The sequence below is a fragment of the Prosopis cineraria genome, unplaced genomic scaffold, assembly GCF_029017545.1.
Source record: "Prosopis cineraria cultivar Desert tree isolate PC_DT_omini unplaced genomic scaffold, ASM2901754v1 PC12, whole genome shotgun sequence".
Taxonomy (NCBI): Eukaryota; Viridiplantae; Streptophyta; class Magnoliopsida; order Fabales; family Fabaceae; genus Prosopis; species Prosopis cineraria.
This window is the reverse complement of record NW_026555343.1, coordinates 5,592,178-5,618,343: the sequence shown is the minus strand read 5'-3', so window position 1 is coordinate 5,618,343 and position 26,166 is coordinate 5,592,178. Positions and strand designations below refer to the sequence as shown.

The following is a 26,166-nucleotide window of genomic DNA, read 5'->3' as shown; positions in this document are numbered from 1 at the left end:
AAAATGGCTTTATAGTCTATACATGCAAAGAGTGACCATAATTATTAATTCACCAATTTGTTTGTTACTAACAAACTTTATTTACATATTATGATTCTCACATCAATTGTTTATATATATATATATATACACACACATATATGTATATACACCTCTTCAGCCTTTAGTTGACGCATCATGTTACTGTTTTTGATCTGGTTAGCAAAGAAAGATCTCTTATTTTGTTACATTGGGGTTTTAAAGATATACGCTGGTGGCTCTCTTTCACCAATAGAACAAATTGTTATTCTCAGATGGCAAAGTGAAGAAATCTTAAAAAACAAATATGATCTTCAAAAGTCTGATTCACCCCTTTGACTCTTCAGACACAAACACACCATATTGTCCAACATACCATAACTTTCAACAACCACAATTACATGGGCAAGTGCCCAGGCTTTGATTCATATAGAAACAAACTATTGCAAATGTTATTTCAATAATCTACGAGGTTTGGAATCGTCAAAAATTAGGTATGCTGCAATCTTCTTCACAGGAAATTGAGGCCCAATACTAAAAACAAGTTCCACTAAATCATCAGGTTGAATATTTGAAATGATACTTTGACATTGTTCATCTTCATGGAAAGTTATCGAGTCTCCTTTATAATGTTGAACAGTAGCCTTCGTGTGGTTGATGATCAGAACACTTATGAGAAATTGATCAGGCATTGTGTTATCCATGCAAGAAGAATGCACAACATTGAGAAGCATCGCTTTTAAGCGACAACCTTTGACAAGAGGAACCTTAAAAATTACTGAGCATCCTTCACCCTTGTAGATGAACCAATTAGGATACTGATTGCCAGGTAGTTGAGAATCATCCCACCCACCATAACTCCATCCCTTTATATATAGCATCAACACAGGAATGAAGAGCTAGGTTAAATACTCGTACGGAGAATAATGTGGCCAGAAAAAGGAAGAAATTGTTGGCAGAAAGGAAAAACAAATCAAACGTCGCATACTCAATACATAAATTGGTACACATATTCATCATGCATGAACCATGCTAATCAAGATGCAGTAACTATAGTACTAAATGAAATATAAGTGTAAAAGGAAAGTTAAATTATGATGAGACATTTAACATGGTATTAGTTACTAAAATTGAAATCTTATGAGTAAAAAAAGCAGCAAAATGAAAAATAATTGAAGACTAATATATAAATTAACCTGCAGGTAGATGAATTAAAATCTCAACAAGGTAATGGCACTCAAATAAATAATATTACAAAAGCCACTAAAATAAATATTTTCACAATTGTATATTGCATGTAGTATTAATTTGAAGAAGCTACTCATCTAAATAGGAGTCTAGTAAAGCATGATGACTTCGTGGGTAAATGTCAAATAAACATGTTAGGAAATTAATTCTAATGAGGATGATTTTCTTGTTATTCCCATAAACATGGATGTTTAATAATCATTAACTAATACTCAACTGAACATCCATATAGGAAAAATAGATTATAACAATAGAAAATTAATAAACTATTCTTACGACACATATGGTTTTCCCTTTTAGCTTGATTCTGAAACAAAGTCTATTTGTGTAAATGGCTAGTACGCAGTGACCAAACGAAAGAAATCATATTAATATTTTTTTTGTATTTCACAAAGCTGAGAATGCTTTCAAACTTGGGTTTTAAACAATCAAGAAAGAGACAAACCTGCAGAATTTTATCTTTCAATAAGTCTACTTTGGTGCACAATCCCATTTGAACAAAAAGAGAGTTGAAGGAATCTGCTGAACTTGCAATAAACACTTGGACATGACCCTCAAATGATGATGCAGAGGCTTCCATATATGAGATCTGTGGTGTACGTGAAGTTGATTCCAATTCCATAAAATTTGTCTGATACAAGGCATCCAAAAGTCTAGCCATTTTTTCACTGAATTGAAACTGTGGTCGACATTCTTCCCACATGCCTCGAAGCTTTGCAAGATTGCCTAGAAATGGAGATAGGCCATGGAAGCTACCAATCTGTACAGCTGAGAAAAATAGAGATGATATGCCCTGCAAAAATGCTTCACTATGGGATTGGAAAATATTTGTGGGTGACATCCAAGACTGTATGAGAGAAGGAAATACATCTTGTGCTCTTCCTTCATACCCACACAAAGATACATATCCATGTACAAGCGCCTGCAATCTTGCTAATGACCTGGGTGCTTGTGTTATGGCAGTATTATCTGCCATTAAAACAGTCAAGGATTCCATTTGCTCAAAATCTTCTTCTAAATGGTCAATCAATGAACAACCAGAAAGAATAAGAGTTTTTAAAGATTTCAACTTGTAGATGCTTCTAGGAAGAAGCCTAAGGCACTTGCAGCCTTTTAGATTTACCACAAGAAGATTTTCCAGATCTCCAATACTATTGTGAACTAACATCAAGCTCGGACAATCTTTTAGTATCAACTTTTCAAGGTTTGGCAGTTTTGTAAATTCAGGAGTCTGTGTCAAATAAGAGGAATGGCTGAGATTGATTGTCTTCAACCTTTCTAGCAACTGTAAAAACATTAAAGTTTCGAATAAAAATATTAAAAATTCCATACTGGAAAAATTATATCTTCAATGATCTTGATCATCTTAATAAATAGTAAATAACAAATACACACACACACACATACACGTACCTGGGGCTCTTTCCAAACTCTTACGAGCCTACTGCATTTGAAGTCAATAGCAACTAAATTTTTTTGGTGAAAGTTGTTTGGAATGTATTTTAAAGGAAATCCACGCCAACAAAGCCACCTCAACTTTTTGGAAAGATGCTTATAATCTCCTTTAAGATTTACATAATCTAGTTGGAGTAATCTAAGTTTGTTCATTGCCTTAAATGCCTCGGAATCAATCAAACACTCTTTATATGTTCTTGGAAACTTCAGAGATATACCCTCAATAGCTTTCGTTCCCTATAAATGCAAGCATAATTTGATCTATGAGTGTGTATGCTGAGAGAAAACCAATACATAACATATAAAGAAAGTAATGCATCCCTTGACATCAAAACTTGCAAAACAGAAAAGAGCACGCCGAGAAAATTCTTACCGTATGTTCTCTTAACACTTCAAGTACATCTTCATGAATCCATAATCTGCTATATTCCTCTGGATCCTTAGGTGGGCTATCACGGATGATTTCTCTTCCCATATCCCGTAATAAATCATGCATTTCAAGCTTATTATTCCTACTAACTTTTATGAGGCTCCGATCTATGAGAATTTGTAGTCCATTTTCTGCATGAAGTCCACAACCATCTAATATCTGCGTTACATAGTTTCTGTCCCTATTGATAAAGAAGCAACATATGTCAAGGAAAATTTCCTTCTCTGTATAATCATCTAAACCATCAAAGCTTATTTTTAACTTTGCTTGAATATCTTTATGAGGAATCCTTTCGAGTTTGGACAATGCAGCCTTCCACTGTTGAATTGTTTTCTCACACAAATAAGAACCAATGACTTCAAGAGCAAGTGGAAGTCCTCCACAATAAGCAACTACACTTCTAGAGAGTTCCATAAATTCTTCAAAGGGAGCTTTTTTCTTGAAGGCATGCCAACTGAAAAGCTCAAGAGATTCACTTTCATCCATTTCTCTGACTTCATATTTGTAGTCAGCTTTAAGGACATTAAGCAGATGCATATCTCTAGTTGTGATGATTATTACACTCCTTGGACAAAACCATTCACGACTCTCACATAATGCGTTCAGTTGACAAATACTATCCACATCATCCAATACAACAAGTGCTTTTATGTGGGGAAATCTGTCTTGAATTATTTTTTTTCCCCTATCAATGTCACATATCTTGAAAACTTCTTTCCCAGTTATATCATAAATAAGTTGTTTTTGCAAAATAACGTGGCCATTATCTTGCTTTGAAATTTCTCTAATATTTTTCAGGAAACTTCTTTTAAAGTGGCGACCAATTTCATTGTAGATTGCTTTGGCAACGGTTGTTTTGCCAGCACCTCCCATTCCCCAGAGGCCTATGATAAGAACTTTTCGTGACCTCTTTTTTGACCATTCAATAGTCAAGTCATGAAGCCGTGATTCTATTCCTACTGGATGGTCAGCAATAATCAAATCTCCAGTGTTTAATTCTACAAGAACATCATCGACAATCCCTTTAATTACATAAGCTTCATCCCTGTCAATATTGAGTACCCGTAAAGAAAATGAGCATCTAAATGAATATTTCCACTGTCTCAATTTATAAAATACTTTTAGATAAAATTACACCTACTAATAAAGCTTATTAAATGCACTTTACAGTTTTACTTTTTTTAAAAAAATAAACTTTAAAAAATAACTTTCATTTAACACTCCATTTGTGACAGAATATTAAAAAAAAAGAGAATATATGTGAATGGTAATATTGAAAAAGTATAATTAATGAAAGCTTATTTTTATACAAGTTTTCTATATTTTCGGATGTCAAATCTCTCCCAAAAGTGTCTTATAATTTGAGAGAAAGAGTATCATAAAATGTGACGAATAGCACTATTTATTTAAAATAATAATAAATTTCAGTGGATCATCCCTTACCAAACAATAAAAATTTCAGTGGACCATTAAGAATATGAAATGGACTAATTTGGCTATCGATTCATAGGAAAACTTTGAAGTATTGAGTGTGGGATGAAAATAATAACTTCAATATTTAAGGGCACATCAGTTATTTATTTAACTACAAACTACAACACAAACGACACCAAATTTATAACCATGGAAGTTAAGCGTGTTTGCATCGGGGGTTGTGAGAGTTTGTGGTGATCAGCTCACTGATTGGATGGTGGTAAAATCTTGGATAGATATAAGAGACTAGGCATTGCTGGAATTGAATAGAAGGGTTCAAAGTGGCAACGGCACATCTTTGGTGTGATTTTCTGGGGTAAAACTAGAATTGTCGGTTATTGTCGGCCTAGAAGATTTGAAATGTTTGGCTTACTTGCATAAAATACAAAATCATTCCCCTGTTGTTGATCGACCTGCTAATACCATGAAGAGACAGAGGATGCAAACTCGAGGATTCTATTTAGAGGTGTACAGTGGATACAAATAGCTACTGGGATGCGACAATCGGTATAATATTCTAGATACTAGCCGAGAAATAAGGAGGTTAGTCACTTAGGATAAAGGTGTAACATGAAATACAATTGTAATATTGTAAACTATAAATATAGGATCAAGTATCGAATCCAAACTATTATATCATTTGTTTGTCACTTGGGAGTCTCATATATCTCACAATGATTTGCCTAGATATTTTTCATGTTGTTGATATTGTCAGTCAATTTTTGTTAGCTCCTCTAACCACCCTTTATGCAGCCATCTGTTAAAGGTCTCATCATGGCCTTCATTTCTCTACAAGTTTATCTCTTGTTCTATGGGACTACTCTTACGTCGATTAGGGAGGTGACCATACTAATTGTGGTCTACTAGTTTTGCATATTCTTCGGTGACTCTCTCATCTCATGTTGAAATAAGAAACTCAATATCTTTTTCATTCTCTCTTATCTTCAATTTGCTTTGGCCTTGTTGGTTATTATGTCCATGATAGTAAGAGTTTCACACAAATTGCTTACACTGATGTGTTTTATGAGTGAACTAAATATATTGAGATTGATTATCATTTACTCAATAGTATCGTTATCGGCACTCTCCAACTATTTCCCATTCTCATAGCTGAGCAGCTGGGCTTAATCATAAAGTCACTTAACCTAGGCCAATTTGAGATCTTAGTGAAAAAACTCAAGATGGTTTTCATTCTCTCTTATTTTGAATTTGAGGGCTGTTAATTGTAAATAAGATTTGGACATACAATTTGCCCCGACCTTATTTTGTATTTGTTAGGATATATTGTTTTTCTTGTATACAAACCTGTATTGGATAAATAAAAGTAGGAACGTACAAGGCCCCAGCCAAGCATAGTTCAGGTCAATTTGGTACATTGTTCAAGTAGGGCTTAGCCCAACCCAAATTTAAAAAAAAAAATAAAAATCTTTTTTATCAACAAAATATAATTATTTTTGTTTAACATATTTTTTCTACAAAATTGATGTTACAATGAAAAGTAATAATTTTTAAAATTATATATATTTGAAAATTAGGAAAAATTAATCTCTCAATCCTTCAACTTTTAATTTACTTGTAACTCATTCCATCAATTATGACTCGCTGTGACTCAATCCTTCAACTTTTAACTCATTGATAACTCATTCCTTATTTTTTAATTTTTTTTAAAATTATCTTTATCAAATAAGAGGTATAAAAGAAATGTTTATATTTTATTTTAAAATACCCCCTCTTACCCTTTGATGTAAAATCTAAGTTAATATGAAAAAAAAAACTAACAAAAGTTAAGAAAATGAGTCATAGACGAGTCAAAGGTTAAAGGATTGAGTCATAAGCGAGACAAAAGTTGAGAGACTGAATTGCAGCAAGTCATAATTGAGGGATTGAGTTATGAATGGGTTAAAAATTGAAGAACTAAAAGACTAGTTTTCCCTAAAATTTATTCATATTTTTACATATAACTATGTTCAAAAATTATTTAAAAATATTTAAAATGACTAAAAAATTATAATAATAAAATATCAATGATAATCATAAAAACAAGGTATATTCCAAAACATGCTAAGAAATATGATATTATAAAATAATTAATTTTAACAAAAAAGGAAAAATGATAATAAAATTTTTCAGAATTATATAAATGACAATCTAAGCTATCGAAATGCCATATTTTTTTTAGGAACTTCTTTGTCAGTAAATTTTAAAGTAAAAAAATTATTTTACCTTAATTAAAAATAACATACCCCAATCATAACTTTTGTTCAAGGAATAACAATTTTTATTTTGTGAATAACAGGAATTGAACAATAAATTACAATTTTTCAAATGTAATTTCTGTCTCAAAATAACAGGCCATAATTACAAATTTTGTTCAAGGAATAACAATTTTTATTCTATAGATCACAGGAGTTAAATAAAAAATCACAACTTATTAAATATAGTTTTTGTTATTAAAAAATAAGTTCTCAAATAAGAACCCCCAATTACAACTTCTGTTTAAAAATAATAATTTTTATTCAAAAATCACAAAAATTAAATAAGAAATCATAACTAAAATTATTTTTTTAATTTAAAATTTATTGACACAGAAGTCCTTAAAAATTTTAATAAAATTATGATATTTTAAAAAATTATATTTTTATTTATATAATTTAAGAAAACCTGATTATAATTTTAAAAAAAAAAAAAGATATGATCAGGCGAGCAGTCCCCAAGCGCACCCAAAATGGTTGAGCAGGGCATTTCAGGCCTCTCGCACAGCGTTAAATAAAAGTATTCCCAGTCTTTTTCTCTCTTTTTGTGCGCCTTTCTAGAATATTATTTTCCTTTTTTTTATTGTTTTTATTATTCATATGTATGTTCAGGTAATCTTATTTGAGTAATTTTATTTGAGTCATAATCGCGTACATTACGAGAGATTGACCATTTCCACTAAATCCAGTCTAGTAGAAAATTAATTCTTTAAGCGTAGTTATTTCTTTTAATATTGCTTCATTATGTTTGTTGAAAATAAAGCAGGATGAGAAAGGGCAATCAACCAACACAACAGCAATACTTCTCTAGTGACAAAGTGTTAAAGTAAAGTAAATTTTATTTTTTATGTTACCAATTCTATTTCAAAGAAAAATGAGAGGAGGCTTGGTAATATATTACCGAAAAGCTGAATCGAAGCCGGAAGTATTCGCAACCGCTTCGAGTGCCTTCCGCCACTGCGACACCCGATCGCTCCCCTTCCCAACTTATGCTCGTGTTTTTCTATCGCCTCACCATATGAGCCTCTCTGATGACGAACGTCTGACGGATCGACGCCATGGAATACGGGCATAACCCGCTGACCTTGGGTTTTTTGACATTCCATTATTTTCACCAACTCATTCAGACACCATCTAGAAGATGCGTAATTCGGAGATAAAATCACGAGCGCAATTTGTGATCCTTCGATTGCTTGCAGTAATGAGCGAGAGATCTCTTCTCCTCTTTCAAGCTCCTTATCGTCCATGAAAGCATGGATCCCGGCCTGTCTTAGAGCGGCATAAAGATGCGAAGCGAAACTGTTACGAATGTCTTCGCCTCTGAAACTCAAGACGACGTCGTAAATCCGTTTTGGCCGTTTGGAGGAAGACGTAGAAGACGAAGAAGCCATGGAAAGGATGAGGTAAGAGGAAATGAAACACTTCAAACGAGCTTTCTTTTGCAAGAGGAAGAGGATCGGGACGCTAACGTGGATAGCTATCCACTGTTAGGTCTAACATTCAAAGGATGGACTCAAGTCAATGAGGAGTTGAAATTCCTGCCAACCATCTCTTTTCTGATTTCTCATATTCCCCCTTCATTAATTCCACACAATTCGCACATCATATATGTTGTGACTAGTTTGGATTCGTGCAACACGGATTAAGCACCGATTTTTATTTAAGAAAATTATATAAAGTAATATAGATAATAATATTTATGACAATAAAAAGACATTTATGAAAATCACTCTTGTACGCGTTTAAGCGTGGACAAAAAAATACTTCTTCTATTTATATATATATATATATATATAAATTATATCACAGAGTTTAAAAAAATCAGTTAATTATAATAATTATGTTTAAAAATAAAAAATTAAACTAAAATACTTTATATTAATTAACATAAACATGCATTAATTATTTTTTATTGATGTAAATTATAAGGGATGATTTAAAAAATATATAATAAATGCTTATTAAAATGGGTGATTGTACTTAGGAAAAAAATGCAACTAAAAAATGATAGTTTTTCTAATAATTAAAAAAGGAGGGAGTATGTGACTTAAATATTGGCTAGATCATCCATAATGAAGTTGTCTTATTAAACATGTCGAAGATTTTTTTTTCGTTTTTAATTTAAAGAAGAAAAAAAATGAAATTCTAAATTAAGAGAATGAAAACTAATTGTAAAAAGTAAAAATTTAGTTTTGTATATAAAAAGTTTAAACAAAAATTACATTGGATTGAAATTTTAACAATCAAGAGAATTGCAGAGTAATGAGAAGAATGAAATTAGAAATGAAAGAGTTCATAATTATTAATTGCTCTGTTAGGCTAAATGCATTTCATAAACATGTTGGGAAATGTATATTCCATTGAATGATTTAACTTTTTATTTAATTTGGGTAAAATTAAAATTTTATTTTATTTTCAGACAAAATTATTAATTTATCTATCTCCACTTAATTTTGATGAGATAATTAGATATACCTATAATAGAGTTGGAAAGGAGTAATTTGTTATTTTTAAGTAACAAATTTTCAGCATAGAAAAAAGAGTCAATAAACATGTGATATCCAAGAATAAATTATATGTCAATTATTCTTATATATCAAACCAATACGACAATACCATATGATGGATGCATAAGAAATTAAACTCGTTTCAACTGATTTTTATAGTAGGATAGGTTTGTAAAGCATAATTATCTTTTCTCTTCTTGTCTCGGAAAATCTTAATAAAAATCTATTAGAAAATCCATCAGTCATTTATATTCTAGTCAAACATCTTTCTTCACAGATGATTGAGTTCCATGTGCAATTTCTTCCAACTTGACCGTGAACTTGAAGACAAACATACCTTTATTTCGATGACCATTGTAACCAACAAAATGTAGATTTAAAAGATTAAAAAAAAAAAAAAACCACGAGGCATCTTCTCCATCAGGTAAATTTCTTTTTCTCCCATATCAAATTATTTTTTGTTATAGTAATTTGAGTGAATGCGATGAAGTCTAATTTACCAATTCATTGAATCCCCCGTGCCTTTTGCACGTATTATACATCATACAAATGACCAATGAATATGAAATGTGGAAAAAATAAAAGATTAAAATAAGTTGAAGGAATTTCTTATGTCAAAAGGAAAAAACTAAATTGATCTTGAAAAACATTAAATTTAATGAATTACGATTCAAAAGAAGAAGAAATTATCAATTACTGAAACACAGAGGGAAAAAAAAAGGTCAATATGAGAGAGATTAAATGACCAAAACTATACAAAAGCCCAAAAAGATTAAGAAAGGTCCTATAAAATTATATTGTAGAATAATTTTACTTGCTTGTATATATAAGACGACATTTCTTATGATAATCTCTTCCTATAAGTTGCATACTGTCAGTCCTTTGATCCACCCATTAATCTCTTCCTAAAGGCAAAGGACTAGACATGGCAAGGATCTTGTAAAGCAAGATTGTTAGTAATCTCATCCCTTGTAAGGTGTCCCCTGTACAAGAACCAATCAAAAAATTCATTAATTAATGATTGCACAAGGACAATAATTATGGCACTTCCTAATAAAATTATTCACATTAGTTGTGTGATATACATCTCACTCATTTGCAAGAGCACATTGAGAGTGCTAATGCTACTACATAAGTGATGATGACACACTAAATTATGAATTTTTACGTGACTAATGCCTTGTTTGAAAGGAGGGGAGGGAAAATTTTAATTGTTTGCCCCTCCGCTTGTTTGGCAAAATTACAATGGAGGGGAGGGGAGAGAAAATTTTAATCATCTCCCCTCCAAATTGCAAGATCTCGCCACCGCTTTCTCCTTAGTTCAGTCATTCCGACGGAAGGGCATTACTTTTAATGCGATATTCAAGTTGAGAATAAGAGAAGAAGAGGGTGTGTAGAAATTAATTTGCGTGTGTAGAAATCAGGAGGAGTAGAGAAGAAGAGGGTGCGAGGCTCCTCCGCAACCACCCCAAACGGCGGCAGAGATCCCAACTCTGACCCCCCGCCGAAGGTCTTCCCTCTTTCCCTGCCTTACGTTTTTTGATCAGTGTTACCCCTATTTTGGCCCGTATTTTTCCCGTAAATGTGAAATGCTGTTGTAATTTCAATTCTTGGTCATGTTTAATCGCTATCCGTGATGATTTTATGTTACCACAAGATAATTTCGATAAATTGCGGGCGTTTCTACTTGTCTTGCAAATTGCATCTTCTTTTGGGGCAGAGCTGATTGCTGTATGTATAAGGCAGCTATACTCTGGCTTGAATCATAGGCTTCCCATTTGGAGATTAGCAAGACAAGTAAGGGTTGAAGGTAAGGGTTCCGATCAGCAACCTTCTTCTCCATTATATCCGCATCTGGGATATATATATATATATATATATATGCCTCTGGGATTTGGGCATCTTGTGGGGGTCGGGAGAGTTTATCTTCAATTATATTAATTGCTAGAAACAAGAGGAACTCATATTTTCCAGAGTTCAAACTTGATTAGAAATGATCAAATACAGATGCTTTATGGTAAGCATCTCAGTTTAGGTTTGCTCTCAAGGAATTCATACTTATGCTTTATGGTATGCGGGCTCTGCAATCGAGCCTGATCTCAAAGCTATCTGAGTTAAGGAGAAATAAAGCCATTGAAGCATCTCAGTTTAGGTTTGTTCTCAAGGAATTCATAATTTGTTGCGAACAAAAATTCTGAAGCTTCTTTCTTTCTTTCTTTGTTTTTTTTTTGTCGTGTGAAAATTAAATTTTAATTTAAAGGGGCAAGGCCTTGTAGCTCCAGGCATTGGCTGACCTTGGGGGAAGGACAATTGCATGATGGCTACTTTGAGGCATGGGTACACTCGATCTAGGATCAATCCTCACAGTAATTAGCTTCCTGCATGTTGTGGTGTTTGTTAAGTGGAACACTTCCCTGGGCTATAGACTAGCATCTCTTTCTTCTGGATGTTCTTGGGCATGTACATTCTTATGAGCAAGAGTGATCATGTGGCTAAAGTTTGATGTTGGCACGCTTGTCTGTTCTTCCGCATCATTGGGTTTGTGTGTTCTGGTACCCTTGAGAAGAGCCTATGAGGAACAAAGCATGCGTAGTTCAGTCTTGGCTCTGACACCACTTGGTGCAGGATTAGGAGAGAAAGTAGGATACAGGTGTAAGTAGATGGGAGAAAATGCAATAATTCATTCAATGATTAAGACTGAAGTCCTCGCTTCTATTGTATGGAGGTCGAAATATAACCAAGGCTGAAAGATATTCTTAAAATTATGGATAGGATATTAGAACTATACTGGAAAATAAAACTAGATAGGATTATAAGGCCAATAGTTAATCTTTAAGGAATTCCTAAAAATTATTGTTCTTAAGCCTATAACCTGTACTAAGGTTTCCATTCATTGGTGGAATTATCATAACTAACCCACTTAATAAGTTATCGGGTCATCCTCAGTTGCTAGGCTTTTGTGTGAGAAATGGAGGATGTTATGATGTACTTTACCTGTCTGCATGTTCAACCTTGTACTTTTGAAGAAGCCATTATGTTTCTGTTACATAAGTGTAATTGTGACAAGTTAGTTTATAATTAGTTAAGTAGCTGTTGGGAGGGAAAGCTTAGTTAGTGGCTGTTAGTAGCCGTTAGAGGAGTAGGTAGAATTAAGAGTCTATCAATAAGATTACCTATGTAACAAGATTATGATTAGGACTCTAATGAGAATATACGGCGAATGATTCAGCAAGTTTCTGTTCCCTATCTTCTATCATGTCATTCAATATTTGAAATGCTTCTCATTTTGAATGTAGGTTGTAATGGCAAAAGAGAGGCTGCGGGAGACATATTTCCTTGGGATGGGACTCTCACTTCAAGTGATTTCTTTCTTGCTGCTCATATGTTTTCTGACAATTGGAGAAAATTCAATACTTCAGTCCCTCCATGGTTGTGGGTTAAATGTCCAAAACGTTATTTGGTTTCTTCTAATGAGGTGGGCCTCTGCAATAGTTTTTTTTTTTCTTTAGTTCTGCAACTTTATTACTCGATGCTTCAAAACTACTCTGTTTTTTTTGTCTATGTATGTCTCTCAATCTCAGGGGGAAGGATATTTGTCACTGGAAAACATGTGCCTTTTAAAATCAAGTCAGGTCTGTTGTTTTCTCTTTTAGATAAGTTTTATTGTTGTCGTCGTCGTCGTTGTTATTGATGAGAAGAGACGGCAATTATTGGCGGGTATAATCCTCATAATGAATTAATAAAAACAACAAAGCCAATAAGCTAATATAAGCTTGAAAGAGCTTTCCAATCCTTTTGTAAATCCATAAGGTATACTCCCCTTAAAAAACTTTTGCTGAACTGTTTGACACAGTTTTTACACTCCTTAAAACTAGAGGCGATGTTAGTTATTGGATTGTAAGTGTCATGTGCAGGAAAAACAGGATACTGTTAGTCTGACATGGAAAGAAGAAAGCAATGTCTTGGAGAATGAAGAACCATTTGATAGTGCCACATTAGTATGTATGGCCTAATTGGTTTTCATTGTGTAGCTTACTAATTTTCATGCTACATCAATTTGGTGACTATTATTTTTGTTGGCAGTTTTTGTACTCTTCATTGTTATTGTTCTATTCCTTTTTGCAGGGTGCAGAGAGTGATTATCTTGAAATAAACCACTATGATTTTCATATAGTCTACAGTGCTTCATACAGGGTTCCAGTGCTGTATTTCCGTGCTTATCATAGTGGTATATTCACCATCCTATCGTCTTACAAAGTATGTTGCTTGTGATAAATATCCTATTGGATATATGACTGCATTTTTTATTGGAACTTCAAAATTGGAACCACTTGAAACAAAATACCACCTTATGGCTATTTAGCTGTAAACCTGAGTGAATGATTTTCTTTTGCAATTGGTTTGTCATTAGATATGAATGCTTAAAGAGGCGGGTTAAATAAAAGATCGTATTGCTGTCCTTAGGTGTTGTGGGGTGGGGGTGGACATTTAGGACACTGGCACTATTTTCAATCTAATTGAAGCCACAGTTGGATTTTGGTACCTAAGCCTTTGAATACTTGGGTTAAAACTTTTAATTTTGTGGAACATGAATAAGTTCAGTTAGGTCTCTGCCAACGTTTCTATTGCCTGATAGTATAAAAACATAACTGTATTTCTAAGATCAGAGTTGCGTTATCACCTAAATTTATGTCTACATTTTTTGTTTCTATATAATTCAAATTTTTTAATCAAGAAAATAATGTTAACAGCGAGGGAGATGCAATGCTGTTTGATTATGTAGATGAACAACCTTTCTATCCATTGAAAGGGGCATTCCTGGTCCCTCTGTGAAGTTGTAAGCAGTAATATATAAAAACTTATGTAGTCTAGTATATCATTAGAAACACACAGAATTAATTATATTTTGTTCAAGAAGAGTGCTGAACTTGGAACCTATTATCTGAATCTTTACCCACCGAACCTTCTGAACTAGCTTCAGGTAGAATTTCCTCGACTTTGCGTAAAGGGACAATTTTATAAATTTATAGATAAAAATGTAATTTAAATTTTCTTTTAACTGGGAAAATGATGTTCACAATGTGTGATACTTTTTGATATTCGGATTACATAGATGGACAACCTTTGCTGTTGAGTGAAATTGAAAAGGGCCTTCCTGGCCACTCTGTGAAGTTGCTATCTGAATCAAAATGGACGTTCATAACTCAAGAGGTAAGTAACCATATGCCTCTTATCTCTCTTTTTGCAGTAAAAGAATTGTTTTCATTATCTTTTTGTAAGTTCCTTTTTTGGTTAAGCATCTATGCTTTGGTTCTTGCTTATTTATTTATTTTTATTGAGACTGCCAAGTTATATATGAATTTCGAGTCCTTGCATTCTTTGCCTTTGATTTATTAATGAAAGGAATTTTATGAGTAGAAGTGAAAGGAGAATGTAGTTAATGAACTAAACTTGTGGGATGTCCAACAGTACCTTGTATATTAAAGTGAACTTATTTTAATGGGTTTTTTCCTTTTGTTTATAGTCACATAGAAATCTTTCCCTATTTATGTGTTTATATTACAAATAACTAAAATGAATATCAATGGCACAAAATCATACTTTTGCAAGCCGACCTGCTGCTCATAAAAGTAACGCACAAGGAATCACTCTAGAGAGGTGCAAGTTAGTAAAAACGTTTCCCGTTAAGCTCAGAACAATATTATAATAGGAGAATAGTTTATCTTAACGCTTAATTGCATGTTTTGCTTATAAGCCTTGGAATATACCCCTAATGGTTTTAATGTTATATATCCTGTAGGAGCATCCATATCTGAACAGGCCATGGTGCAAATTACATCCATGTGGGACAAGTGAGTGGATGAAGCTGCTTTTTTCTAGTGACAAGTCTTTGACCACAAATGGTCTGAAGATTGAACATTATCTGGCTTCATGGTTCTCCGTCATTGGGCAAGTCGTTGGCCTTAAAATTCCTTTGGAGATGATGGACTTTGGTTGCTAATTACTCTTACTGATGAAAAGGATTCTTCTATTCAAATTGAGTTGCTGTAAAGCTGGCTAACGAGATAAACAAGCTTTGTGTTGCGGGTGCTTGATGTCTCGAACAAGGAATAGGAATTAGGGTCGGCTAAATTGGCAAAGAAAAGGATATGGGAATATGGGATTTTGTTTGTTTTAAATTAGGATTTTATCTTTTATTGCATTTAGATTTAAATAAAGCATATATTATTTGCTTCATTTGTCAATGAAGAACTGGGGAAAGAAGAAAAAGCTGCAGCTTGTAGAGAATTTATAAGTTTGCTGTCGATACGTGTGTGGAATGATGTAAACTAAGGCAAAATGATAATATATCCTGACAATTTAATATCTCAAAATATTATAATATTAATAAAGTTTTTAAAGATTTTTTGTCATTAAAAAATTAATATAAATGATTAGATTACTCTTTGTTTAAATATTAATTATCATTTACAAGTTTTATTTTAAGATTTATGACATTTTTTTTAAATTGCAAAAATTCATTAACACTTTACAAGTTTGAATTTAATATCCTGATATTTGTTAAGTATTGCAAATATTAATTATTATTTACAAGTTTTATTTTAAAATTTATAATTTTTTTCTTAAAATTGCAAGAATGAAAAAAGAATTCACAAGTTTGCATTTGAAATTTTAACAAACAACAACAACAACAAGCCTTTATCCCACTAGGTGGGGTCGGTTACATGGATTGCAAGACGCCATTGTGCTCTATCATTATTAAGCTTTTAGAAATATTATTAATTAAGAGATCACGTTCAACAACTTCCAAAGTGTTCTCTTAGGCCTTCCTCTACCTCTCTTAATCGGACTCAAAGGCATTTGAAATTTTAAATTAAGGGTAATTTAGTTATTTACATTCATTCCTTAATAATAAAAAATAAAAAAAAAGTCTCTAGAGACTTTATGAATATTATGATATTTTAAAATATTATGATATTTTAAAAAAAAAAAAATTAAATTATCATTTATATAATTTAAAGAAATTTTATTATATTTTTCCTGTAAACAAATAGATTCACTGTCTGTATTTTACATTAGCTTAAAGCTTCTGAAGCTAAGCATAAAGTGATTTAAGTGGGGAGAACGGCAATTAAGTCCAAAAAAGGGAATCAATATCTGCAACTATTTGAACCAATATTTGTATTTCTCTAATTATCATTAATTTTAATTTTCTCTTTTAGGACTCTACTTGTCATCCTTCCGTTGCAGTATTAAGTTGATTTAAATCTTCATCTGCGTCACAAATTACATATTCATCCACGGGGATCTTCCTTGTTCGCCTGTCTTGGTGACTTCTCTGAGCATTTCTGGTTAAAGCATTGTAATTTACCAATGGGGAAAAATTTTAGAGCATTGACAACTGGGAGGGAATTTCATTTATGTTTTGCATTGATGGGACCTTGTGATTATTTATTGGTTGTAAGAAAAAAGAATAGTACACTTTACAGCTTTTGACAATACACAAGATAAGGTAGGATATGCATTGCATGCCCAGTAGAAAAAAAACTCAAACTGCAGAATTTGCATTCTCTCTTATAGTCTGAAGAGTAAATAATATTGATGGTAATTTTTTTGGAAAAAAGGACAGAAAATATTACTGTAGTTAGTTCTGTTGTGTTGGTGATCGAAAAGGATCAGTCCAGCAAGAATCTTCCAGGACTGCCTTTTTCCATCTATTCTTGAACGTCTCAAGTTCAACATAGGATTGCTTTCTTACCTGTCAAAATAACCAATAAATGAAACGCTGCATAATACTACAGCCATTTATTTCCCTAGAGGGCATGATCATAGATGGATCAGTGATCTCTAGTTTTAGCTTATATCATGTCAAATTACAGAGATTGCCAAAACAGATGTTTACTCATGGGTTATTTTATTCTAATGACTGATCATATCTAGATATTTGGCAACAAAACCCCTGGAAGACCAAATTTTAATTTGTCATTCATTGCTTGGAGAATAGAATTGAAGGCTCACCTCAGACCTAGCATCAGTTTGATTTGACAGCATTTTCTCCTGCAAACCCACAGGCAATTATTTACCGTTTGAAAGACTAAATAATTGAATAAAGAGAACTTGCGCTTCTATTAAATACCATTTCCTTATTCAACACTTTTGCATTTTGATCACCTTGACTATGTGTTGTAGATGTCTGCAATAATTAGTTAAACCAACTGTTGATTATATTAAACAGGATAACAGTAGAAACATCATAGGAGGAAGAGAGAGAGAGAGAGAGAGAGTTAAGGTAAGATAATATAAATTTGGTGGTGATAAAAGAGGAGGTTACTAGTTAGTTCTTATGATCCCTAAATGTATTAACAAGAAGGGATAATATAATTTTAAGTTTCTAAATTATACCGAGCCAACAAATTATAGAAATTGAGTTGTTTTGAGTCAAGAAAGTATAAAGACGAAGTTATTTCGAGCCAAAGTTAAAGAACTGAATTGATAATTAATAAATGAAAACAAGTTCATGGACTAAAAATTATATTTTCCCCAGCAAAAACAAAATGCCTGGATGGTCAAGTTTCTAACCTTGTTTGCTGTCAAGCCACCAAGTGTTGGTATGCCATAGTGTACTAAATACTGAGAATCAACTATACCAATGTTTGTAGTCCTATCACCCTGCGAAAGGAATGCTTCCCAATAAAAATAAAGTAAATAAAAATATATAAAAGAAACTTATCTGGCCAGATGAAAATTACCTGTGAACAATAACCTAGCTGAAAGTCCAAACCCCATGCGTGAACTAAATCGTTCTGTCAAAAGGTGCAGGGAAGAATGCCTGTTACTTAGCATAAAGGCAAAACATCATGGAGCCTGAATTCATTATTGATCATATTTTTAAGTTTAATTTGGAATTAGTCATGAGATAAGGAACTTCATTCATTTAACAAGTTCATTTTGGGATAATACATTAATGCTATAGCAGTAACATGAGCCACCCTGATAGAGGAAAGACTTCAACTTTTCATGCCCTTGGTTGACAATGAAATTCAATTCTGAGTGTAAGGTCTACAATGGCATATTCTGTTAGAAAGTGATTTACTTGGTTTTAAATCAAGCTGGGAAAAATTTTAAGAAGCTATCAGCTTCAAATGTTTGGTTGAGTTATACTCAATTCAACTAAATTTTATATGACAAACCTGAATCATATGCCATACACAACGCCAAGATGCCTTTGAGAACACAGGAGCCATCATCTCCACAAACCTGGAATGAGAATTCATATAATTTAGTCTTACTTCATACAAATAAAATACTGAAGAAACGGGAAAAAAATGCAGAGTGGAGGATGAAACTTAATGACAATATCCAGTTAATGATGCCACTTGAAAATATTTAATTAGCGAGGAATTTTCAACCCTATGGGTAAAGATTTTGTTTGAAGCTGTAGTAAAATTCAGAGCTTGTTTAGATATGCCAAGGCATTGAGCAGCTTTGCTTCATGTTTAATCCCATTTATATTATTGTTCTTTCTTAATAAAATTTCTTCTTCAATCTGTATATAAAAGGGGAGAAAAGAAGAAAAAGAAGAAGAGTATATCTACACGAGACATGAAATTCGTCTGCATCATGTGCACCGGCAGAGAAAAACAAGTTTTGAAGCAGCGAAGTACACAGCATTTGAATTAATGCAGAATTTTTACCCTGTGCATGGGGGCCCTGTGCTGTTTTGATCACATTTTCTGCCACCTCTTAGCGTCTTGTGGATTTTCCTGTTAATATAACTCAATGTCAAAAGAATAGATTACTATGCAAAAATTTGACTGAAAGCTGAATTCAATAAAGCCTTAATTAATAGTTCCACATTACACATGTATCTCCACTTATATATCAAACTTAAAAAATTTCACCAGAGCTCAAAGTTATTAGTTGTAAGAATCATAATAGAACTTTTCTTGAACTTGCTTTTCTGAGCTTCTATGACCAATTAATCTCCCCATCCTTTTAACCAGAATTAAATTTCACAGGTTCTGATAGGTTTGTCATTTGTCAAAAAGTTCTGAATCCAATAAGTTCTCATGTGAGTCATATTAGATATTCAACAAAACCATTCATGGGCATTGACTGAGTGAGTTTTCATTTGTTACTGTGTCCAAATAAAAAGATGTTCTGACAAACCTGTGAACATTTAACTTGTTGTTCCTTGCTGTGAGATCATGGTGAACCTCTGATACATCAGGATCCAGTGCTGGTTGTGATATCTCAAGCCCTTCTTCATTGACTATGGATAAATATCTGCATGCACAAAAAATTATGCCAACAGATAATTTATATAATAAAATTTATAGCAAATATTATCCATAAGTCATGAACAGTGTGATTCGTTCATCAAACTTTGCATGATGTATAGGAAAATTTATCTAAAAGAAAAGTGTGAAAGAAAATACAAACACGCCTACTTTTGGACATCAAAATGTTCCACTCCAAGGTCTTCATCCCACAAGAAGATGTATGAATACTCGTAAATGATATCTGGGTGCAAGAATCGCTTGGCGAACCACCTAACTCATTTATAGCAAAAGTATAAACTTATTATTCAGAAGTAACTAATTATCCACATTGACAGCTACATTTGTTTTTCTCTTGATGAAAATTGTGTTAATTGATAAACAAAATTTCAATTTTGAATTGTAGACAAACTTGAGACAGAAATTGTTGATTTGAATCCTCTAGCTGAGAATGATAGATTTTGGTGGAGTTTTTCAATTAAAAAAAGAAAATAAACAACCGAGGGATTGGATCAATTGTTAAGAGGATTGATCTAGCTTAACTAGAGGTTTTAACTTCGTGAAGTCAGATGTATCTATATAAGTCCCATATTCTTTATTTCTGAAGAAAGTTGATGAATGTTATAAAGGACAAGAGAAGCAAGTTCACCATTTAGTTTGATTGACAGCAGAAACATGAATGGCATGATCACACCATTCCAGATCCCTCCATTGATCAACAATGCCATCATAGTGGAAAAGCATCACCACAAAATCATTACTTGTTGTAAACTGCAATGAAAAAGCAAGAAATTTCAAGAAAGAGTGTGTGTGTGTGTGAGAGAGAGAGAGAGAGAGAGAGAGAGTCATCAAAAGTATGACAAACTGAATTTTCATTTTCTCACCTTGTTTACGACATTATTAACGTTTTCTTTCTGCTTTATACCAACTGCCATGGCCAGTAAATTTGTCACTGACTCTGAACTCTGAAAGCATCCAACAGTTTCAAAAATTACTTGAAATAATTCAGAACTATATCCATACGGAAACAGAATAGACTTAGACTAAGTAAATTGAGTTGTTCTGTTCTTATGAAAAATTCACTTCTATTCAAGCATAGCTTATTAATTAATTCTTATTGATTTTGAAAATGACATGACACGACTTATTCATGGTATTAGAATCCAACCCAAGTTAGCAAGTCAAACTAATAAATTAGCGAACCAGTTTCCTGACCGATCTGATCAAGAGTTTTGGACGGATCAACGGGTTAGATTTTATTTTTCTGGCTTTTCCGAGCCTAAAACAAAATCATTTTGAGTTAAAAAAAAATAATCATGACTAACTATTGACCCTTGAACCACTACCTCAACAAGTTCGATGAAGTCCGAGTGACCCTTGAAGCACTGGCTTGACAAGTTCAATAAAGTCCAAGTTTCAGTACCTTATGCTTATTGCGAGGACCCCACAATGGTCTCATTTCCAAGTCAGAAGTGATGGCAGTTATTCCTTTTGGTAGTGCCTCAGCTCCACGGGGTCTGCAATTACCCTGAAAATCCACACAAAAGATAAATTTTATTTGCTATTAAACCAATATCCCAAACATATATCTGAAAATACAAGTTGATCCTTGTTTCCCCACATTAACAAACTGATGCACATAAATTAACTGTGTTTATATATTTATCTAATAACTGCTAGAGAAGGCAAAATTTGATCATCATCTTACCTTACAATCTGCACATTTTGCATCGAGCAAAATATCCACAAATTGCCATCCTGCGAACCTCTGCATAAAAGAGACCAATAAATACAAAACGCAATGCAATTCATATGTATGAAACTATATACATATATATAGTATCTGTTCTTGAAGGGACCATTTGGGTACCTCTTTATAATCCGTCACTACAAATGCACTTCCTATCAAGAAAGCTGCGGAAATCAAGAAAATTTTAGACAGTAATTGGCGATGAAGTGTTCTTTTCCTTTTAGGTTCCACCAAAAGAGATACCTGTAAAGTGAACCAAATAATTATGTTATTCATTAATTATATAAAAATCAATTTAGTTCTCTTACAAATATTAGGTCCTCAGAACTTAGACGTGCCCTACCAGTCCTTCAGTGTAAATCCGCCACATTCATTTTTATTAGCTACATACTAAATTCTCTCGAGTCCCAGTCAACCCTATCCGTTTTTCAAGTGGCATTAGACTTTAGAATCAATTTTATCAGCATTTTATTACTTCACAGTGTCAGTCAGATGCAACTTTAAGTACCAACGGACATCTCATGTTCTTTAATTTGAAAATATATAATCTCAATATTAGCACTCCGTTGTGAGTTTTGAGCCTCACATCAGGAGACTAGCAAGTTTATAAGTGCAAGAACTCTACCCCTTTATCTCACAAAAGGAGCTGCTCGGGAAGGTTCTGAGCAAAGGTTTTGACCACCAGGAAACTGAGTTAAGTGTTTTAGTTCAAAGTAATCTCCCACCCAATAAATTTATGATTCTTTTTTAACTTAAGCTAATCTTTTTAAGATGATTCTCAACAACAAGAATTATTTGATCCCGGCCCAAATTTCACACAAACATGTAGCTAATGTTTCGGTTATTCTCCCATAATTCTTCCATTTTCCATCAAATATCGGTCTGAACGAAGGATTATATTCATTATAGTATATCACTCAGCAGAAGAGGCTAGGTCATGCTACTTCAAGCTTCGTAAAAGCATCAAGCTCATATGTCTATACATACATGGATATAGACACACGTATATATACGTTATTATTGGGCATTCTTGGACTTATACTTCCCTATACTTTCCTTCTTCCATAATATCATTAGGAATATTATATCTGCTTCTCTAAGATCATGTACTTTATGTAAGCTTCTGCATTATGAAGAGGAAATTGAATTAAATCAGAACTTGGATTATAAAAAGTAAAAAGTCCTCGGTCCCCTTGATTCAGCTCCAAAGACATGAGAAGATCATGACCCACAGAAAACAGACAAAAGAAAAGAAACTAAACAAAGAGAAGTGGAAGAAGAAAAAGAAACATGTAGAACACACAAAATGTGATGTAATGACTTCCAATTCTCTACTTCAGGCACGTGGCAGAAATCCAGTGCACGCGTGTGCAGGTTTTACGACGTCTGTCCTCCGGCGACACTCTGCTGCGCGTAGTCCTTAATGTCACGCGCTTTATTCATGAGCTTGTTACGCGCCGTTTGCAGCTGGTCACTTCCTGCGGGATTCTGGCCGGTGACATACTTGTAGATCCACGCTATCGCAGTGACGGCCGCCACACCGAACCCACCAGAGGCCGTGAAGCCCAAGCCCAAGAGGATCACAGAGATCAAAGCAGGCACCAGCACCGGACTGAATATCACGAACAGTGGAGTCACAATAGTCAAGCCGATGACCGTTCCGGCAAGGATCAAAGCAGAGAGGATCAAAAGGGAGCCACCGGCTGTGACAGCAGTGGCGACCTTGGCGGCCTGGTAGGTCCCAGAGTCGGCGGTGTAGGGCCTCTGCGAGCCGTAGTAAGGGGACTGAGTGCCGAAGTAATAAGGGGAATCATGATGGCGGATTTCGGCCATTGAAACGATAGAGATCGGAGAGGGAAACTGATACGAAACGAAAGATGAGAAGTGGCGTGTGGGAGAAGGAGGCGAAGGGGTTTAAATAAGAAGAGGAAGAAGAAGGTGTGGTGGCGGAAGATGGAGAGTGAGAAGGGCACGTGGTGACATGGTTGTCATGCAGGGGCTGCATGAACACGACGCAGATTTGCCTGGCGACACGTTCGCTGCTTACTTGTTTGGATTTTGGAAGTTTTACAAATATGAAATTAAGTCCATTTGGCTATTCATAATGGCTGATTGAAAATGAGTTCATGACTTGATGTAATACAAGCCTCATCCGCTAGCTGCAGCAAGTAAGTTGAAAATTTCTACTAATTTTTTTATTTAAATAATTAAACCTTTTTTTTCATTAGTACATGGAGTAGACTCTCCAACAATGGAACCAAATTTAGTGCTTATCATATTAATGAACACGGAGAGCTCATTACTTGTGGATCCTTTAAATATAATTTTCAAGGTGTGGATTTACAATTTTTCAACTAATGTTTTTTAAATATTTTTTTTTTTGAAAAACTAATAGTTAAGAAATTGTCACTACTTAGATTTTGTATCCATTAAAATAATCTTTTAAAATAAATGAAGGTAAAAAGTTGTAAATATGGACAAAAGGTGATAAACTCTCAATGCTTATCATTAGTACTAAAATCGGTTCTCCCCCCCCCCCCCCAACAATAGAGATTATCTCCCTCGAAGCTAAAGTGTCGGCATTTTCCAACTAACTTACTACATGTACAAGAGATGAGGTTTGAAACTCCCAACCATTTATTTAAGTGATGAAAGCTACTTACCACCCCATAATAGATAATAATGTTATTTTTTTTAATAATAAAGGTCAACAAACTTGAAGGACTATCTTAAAGCATATTTAATATAAAAATTTTACAAAATGTAAGAGAGGTAGGAATACTTAATAGAACTTGAATCAAAACGATGAAAATAGCTTTTCATATAAAAATAAAAAAGTAAATGAAATATATATATATATATATATACACACACACACATAATTTTTCTTTCCCCAGCTCACCTTGCAGTGAATTGCACTAGATCAAACTTTTTACATCTTAATTTTATTTTATTTTTTTATAATTTCACATTTCACTAATAATTTTGTAAAAGGGCTCCTAGTTTAGTTTGATATCCAAAACCTAATGTTGTAGGTTCAAATGTTATAGGACGTGATTCCATTCTTATGAGATTGAGAATGATACTGAAATAATGAAACAACATTCTAAAATCTTATTTACCTCTTATGAATTAGGATTAAAATAAAGAAAGAAGAGCTCAATAAAAAAATGTTAATTATTAATCAAAGGTCCAACTGATCACCACGTCGGTATTGCAACTATGCAGTTACAAATAATCCAATCAAAGTAATAGGAATTAGACCTAACATGATTTTAAATAAAAAAACTTCAATCATTTTTCTTTGTTTGAAAGGAGAAATGGGGAGGTAATATATATCCTTAAATATTATTTTTTTCTAAATATCTCAAAAAGAAAACAGCACAATGAATAATCCAAAGTATTCTTAAAAGGATTCTATTTTTAAAAAGAAAAAAAATATCATTATCAAATCTTTTATTTATATTTGGATTGAGAAAAATAAATGAGTTGAATAAAATTCAATAAAAAGTAAGAGTATTCAAATGATTAATGAATCACCATTCCAATACAATCTATTAATTGAACAGCTTGTTCCTTGACAGCAAAAAAAAAAGATCTAAATTATAGATCAAAGAAAATCATAAAACAAATAGAAAAATTTAATATTTTACAAAATTATTGAAGAGAAATAGGTCCATTTTTGGCCATCCCCGGCGGAGAAACAGTGGTTCATGCAGCTAGGTTAACCGGGCATTGACGACTTGAAGAGCCTCGGCCTGTAATCCCATTAGAGAATCACTGATAACAGCCGGATGTGTCGTCTGCTGCTCTGTAAAGAGCAGCCTCACGGGAACTCTTTACTTGTCTAGCTCAGTAGACCTACCATCGCAGTGTCCCACTGCTTTAAAGCCCCCCGCTCGGGTTACAAGCTCACACAACTCAGCTCGGCGAGTTGCTTCGTGTATCGGGAGAAGCACTTATATGTGATAATTTGTCATTGAGACCATGCAATGTGGGACTCCCTGGTTCTTTTTTCTGCTAATTGTGGAATATTTTGCTCTACAGTTGTGATATATTGACCCTCGCCGAATAAAACATGATCTTATAAGAGTGGAATCTCGCAATGCTAAAGAAGAGGAATCTATCAATCGATGGCTTTTTTTACCCCATCGTGGTTCGTTGTTGGGATAAATGGTTGTTCAAGTCGCGAGTCTTGCTTCAACGTTAACGTATAGTACGCGATGCTCTTGGCTGTGAGATTTTCTAATTTCTACCACTACTAACTAAAAACACCTGATCAACAAATCTATTAAATAACATACTTTTATCATCCTACATACATCAAGCAGGTTGTTCAAATTAATCACTACAGAAATTTAGATACTACAAAGAAGAAAGGGGTAGGTCATCATGATTTTGATACCGATCCTGCAATGGATTTGAAGCAAGAAAAGTAAGAGAAACATACCGTACTGTTGCAGGTCTTCATCATCCTAGCTTCTGGAATTACAGCAAAAAAGAGTAGTCATGTGAGAATATTAATTGCATCAATGAAAAGCCATATATGTTGATCTTTTTGTATCCTTTACGTTCTAAGGAAGTTGAAGATCAACACTCAGAAAAGAGGCTTAAGTAGAGAACAAGTAGAAGAAACCGAGTTTACGTTACTCATCTAACTCTGTAACGTGGAACTGCCAAAAGTCGGTTGCATGTGCAGCTGTATTTCCCATCGCCAAGACTTCTTGTTCCTTCACATACACGCAATCCCTTC

General features: G+C 33.5%; 5 protein-coding genes across 5 annotated transcripts; 1 reads left to right on the top strand and 4 right to left on the bottom strand.

The window, feature by feature from the left end:
• Positions 1-312: 312 nt before the first annotated feature.
• LOC129289419 (disease resistance protein RUN1-like) lies at positions 313-4,171 on the bottom strand. Its single transcript, XM_054926190.1, has 4 exons — positions 3,095-4,171; positions 2,680-2,958; positions 1,712-2,551; positions 313-884 (listed from the first exon to the last, which is right to left on the bottom strand). The coding sequence occupies exons 1-4, from the start codon at positions 4,022-4,024 to the stop codon at positions 471-473; spliced, it is 2,463 nt and encodes an 820-aa protein (XP_054782165.1). The 5' UTR covers positions 4,025-4,171; the 3' UTR covers positions 313-470.
• Positions 4,032-8,458, bottom strand: LOC129289420 (toll/interleukin-1 receptor-like protein). The gene is made up of 2 exons (XM_054926191.1): positions 7,778-8,458; positions 4,032-4,196 (listed from the first exon to the last, which is right to left on the bottom strand). The coding sequence occupies exons 1-2, from the start codon at positions 8,265-8,267 to the stop codon at positions 4,180-4,182; spliced, it is 507 nt and encodes a 168-aa protein (XP_054782166.1). The 5' UTR covers positions 8,268-8,458; the 3' UTR covers positions 4,032-4,179.
• Positions 8,459-11,869: 3,411 nt separating this feature from the next.
• Positions 11,870-15,784, top strand: LOC129288342 (ubiquitin-like-conjugating enzyme ATG10). The gene is made up of 7 exons (XM_054924860.1): positions 11,870-12,035; positions 12,680-12,858; positions 12,965-13,015; positions 13,298-13,381; positions 13,509-13,611; positions 14,497-14,594; positions 15,184-15,784. Exons 1-7 carry the CDS (start codon positions 11,870-11,872, stop codon positions 15,382-15,384), a joined length of 882 nt encoding a protein of 293 aa, XP_054780835.1. The 3' UTR covers positions 15,385-15,784.
• A 1,033-nt stretch (positions 15,785-16,817) lies between these two features.
• On the bottom strand, positions 16,818-25,909 carry LOC129289606 (uncharacterized). The gene is made up of 15 exons (XM_054926399.1): positions 25,864-25,909; positions 21,534-21,656; positions 21,372-21,431; positions 21,087-21,191; positions 20,548-20,628; positions 20,313-20,434; positions 19,835-19,936; positions 19,554-19,670; positions 19,079-19,147; positions 18,575-18,641; positions 18,134-18,187; positions 17,964-18,053; positions 17,521-17,577; positions 17,403-17,441; positions 16,818-17,142 (listed from the first exon to the last, which is right to left on the bottom strand). Exons 1-15 carry the CDS (start codon positions 25,885-25,887, stop codon positions 17,029-17,031), a joined length of 1,224 nt encoding a protein of 407 aa, XP_054782374.1. The 5' UTR covers positions 25,888-25,909; the 3' UTR covers positions 16,818-17,028.
• Positions 22,556-23,282, bottom strand: LOC129289607 (oleosin Ara h 11.0102-like). Its single transcript, XM_054926400.1, has one exon. The coding sequence runs from the start codon at positions 23,244-23,246 to the stop codon at positions 22,791-22,793; it is 456 nt and encodes a 151-aa protein (XP_054782375.1). The 5' UTR covers positions 23,247-23,282; the 3' UTR covers positions 22,556-22,790.
• Positions 25,910-26,166: the final 257 nt, after the last annotated feature.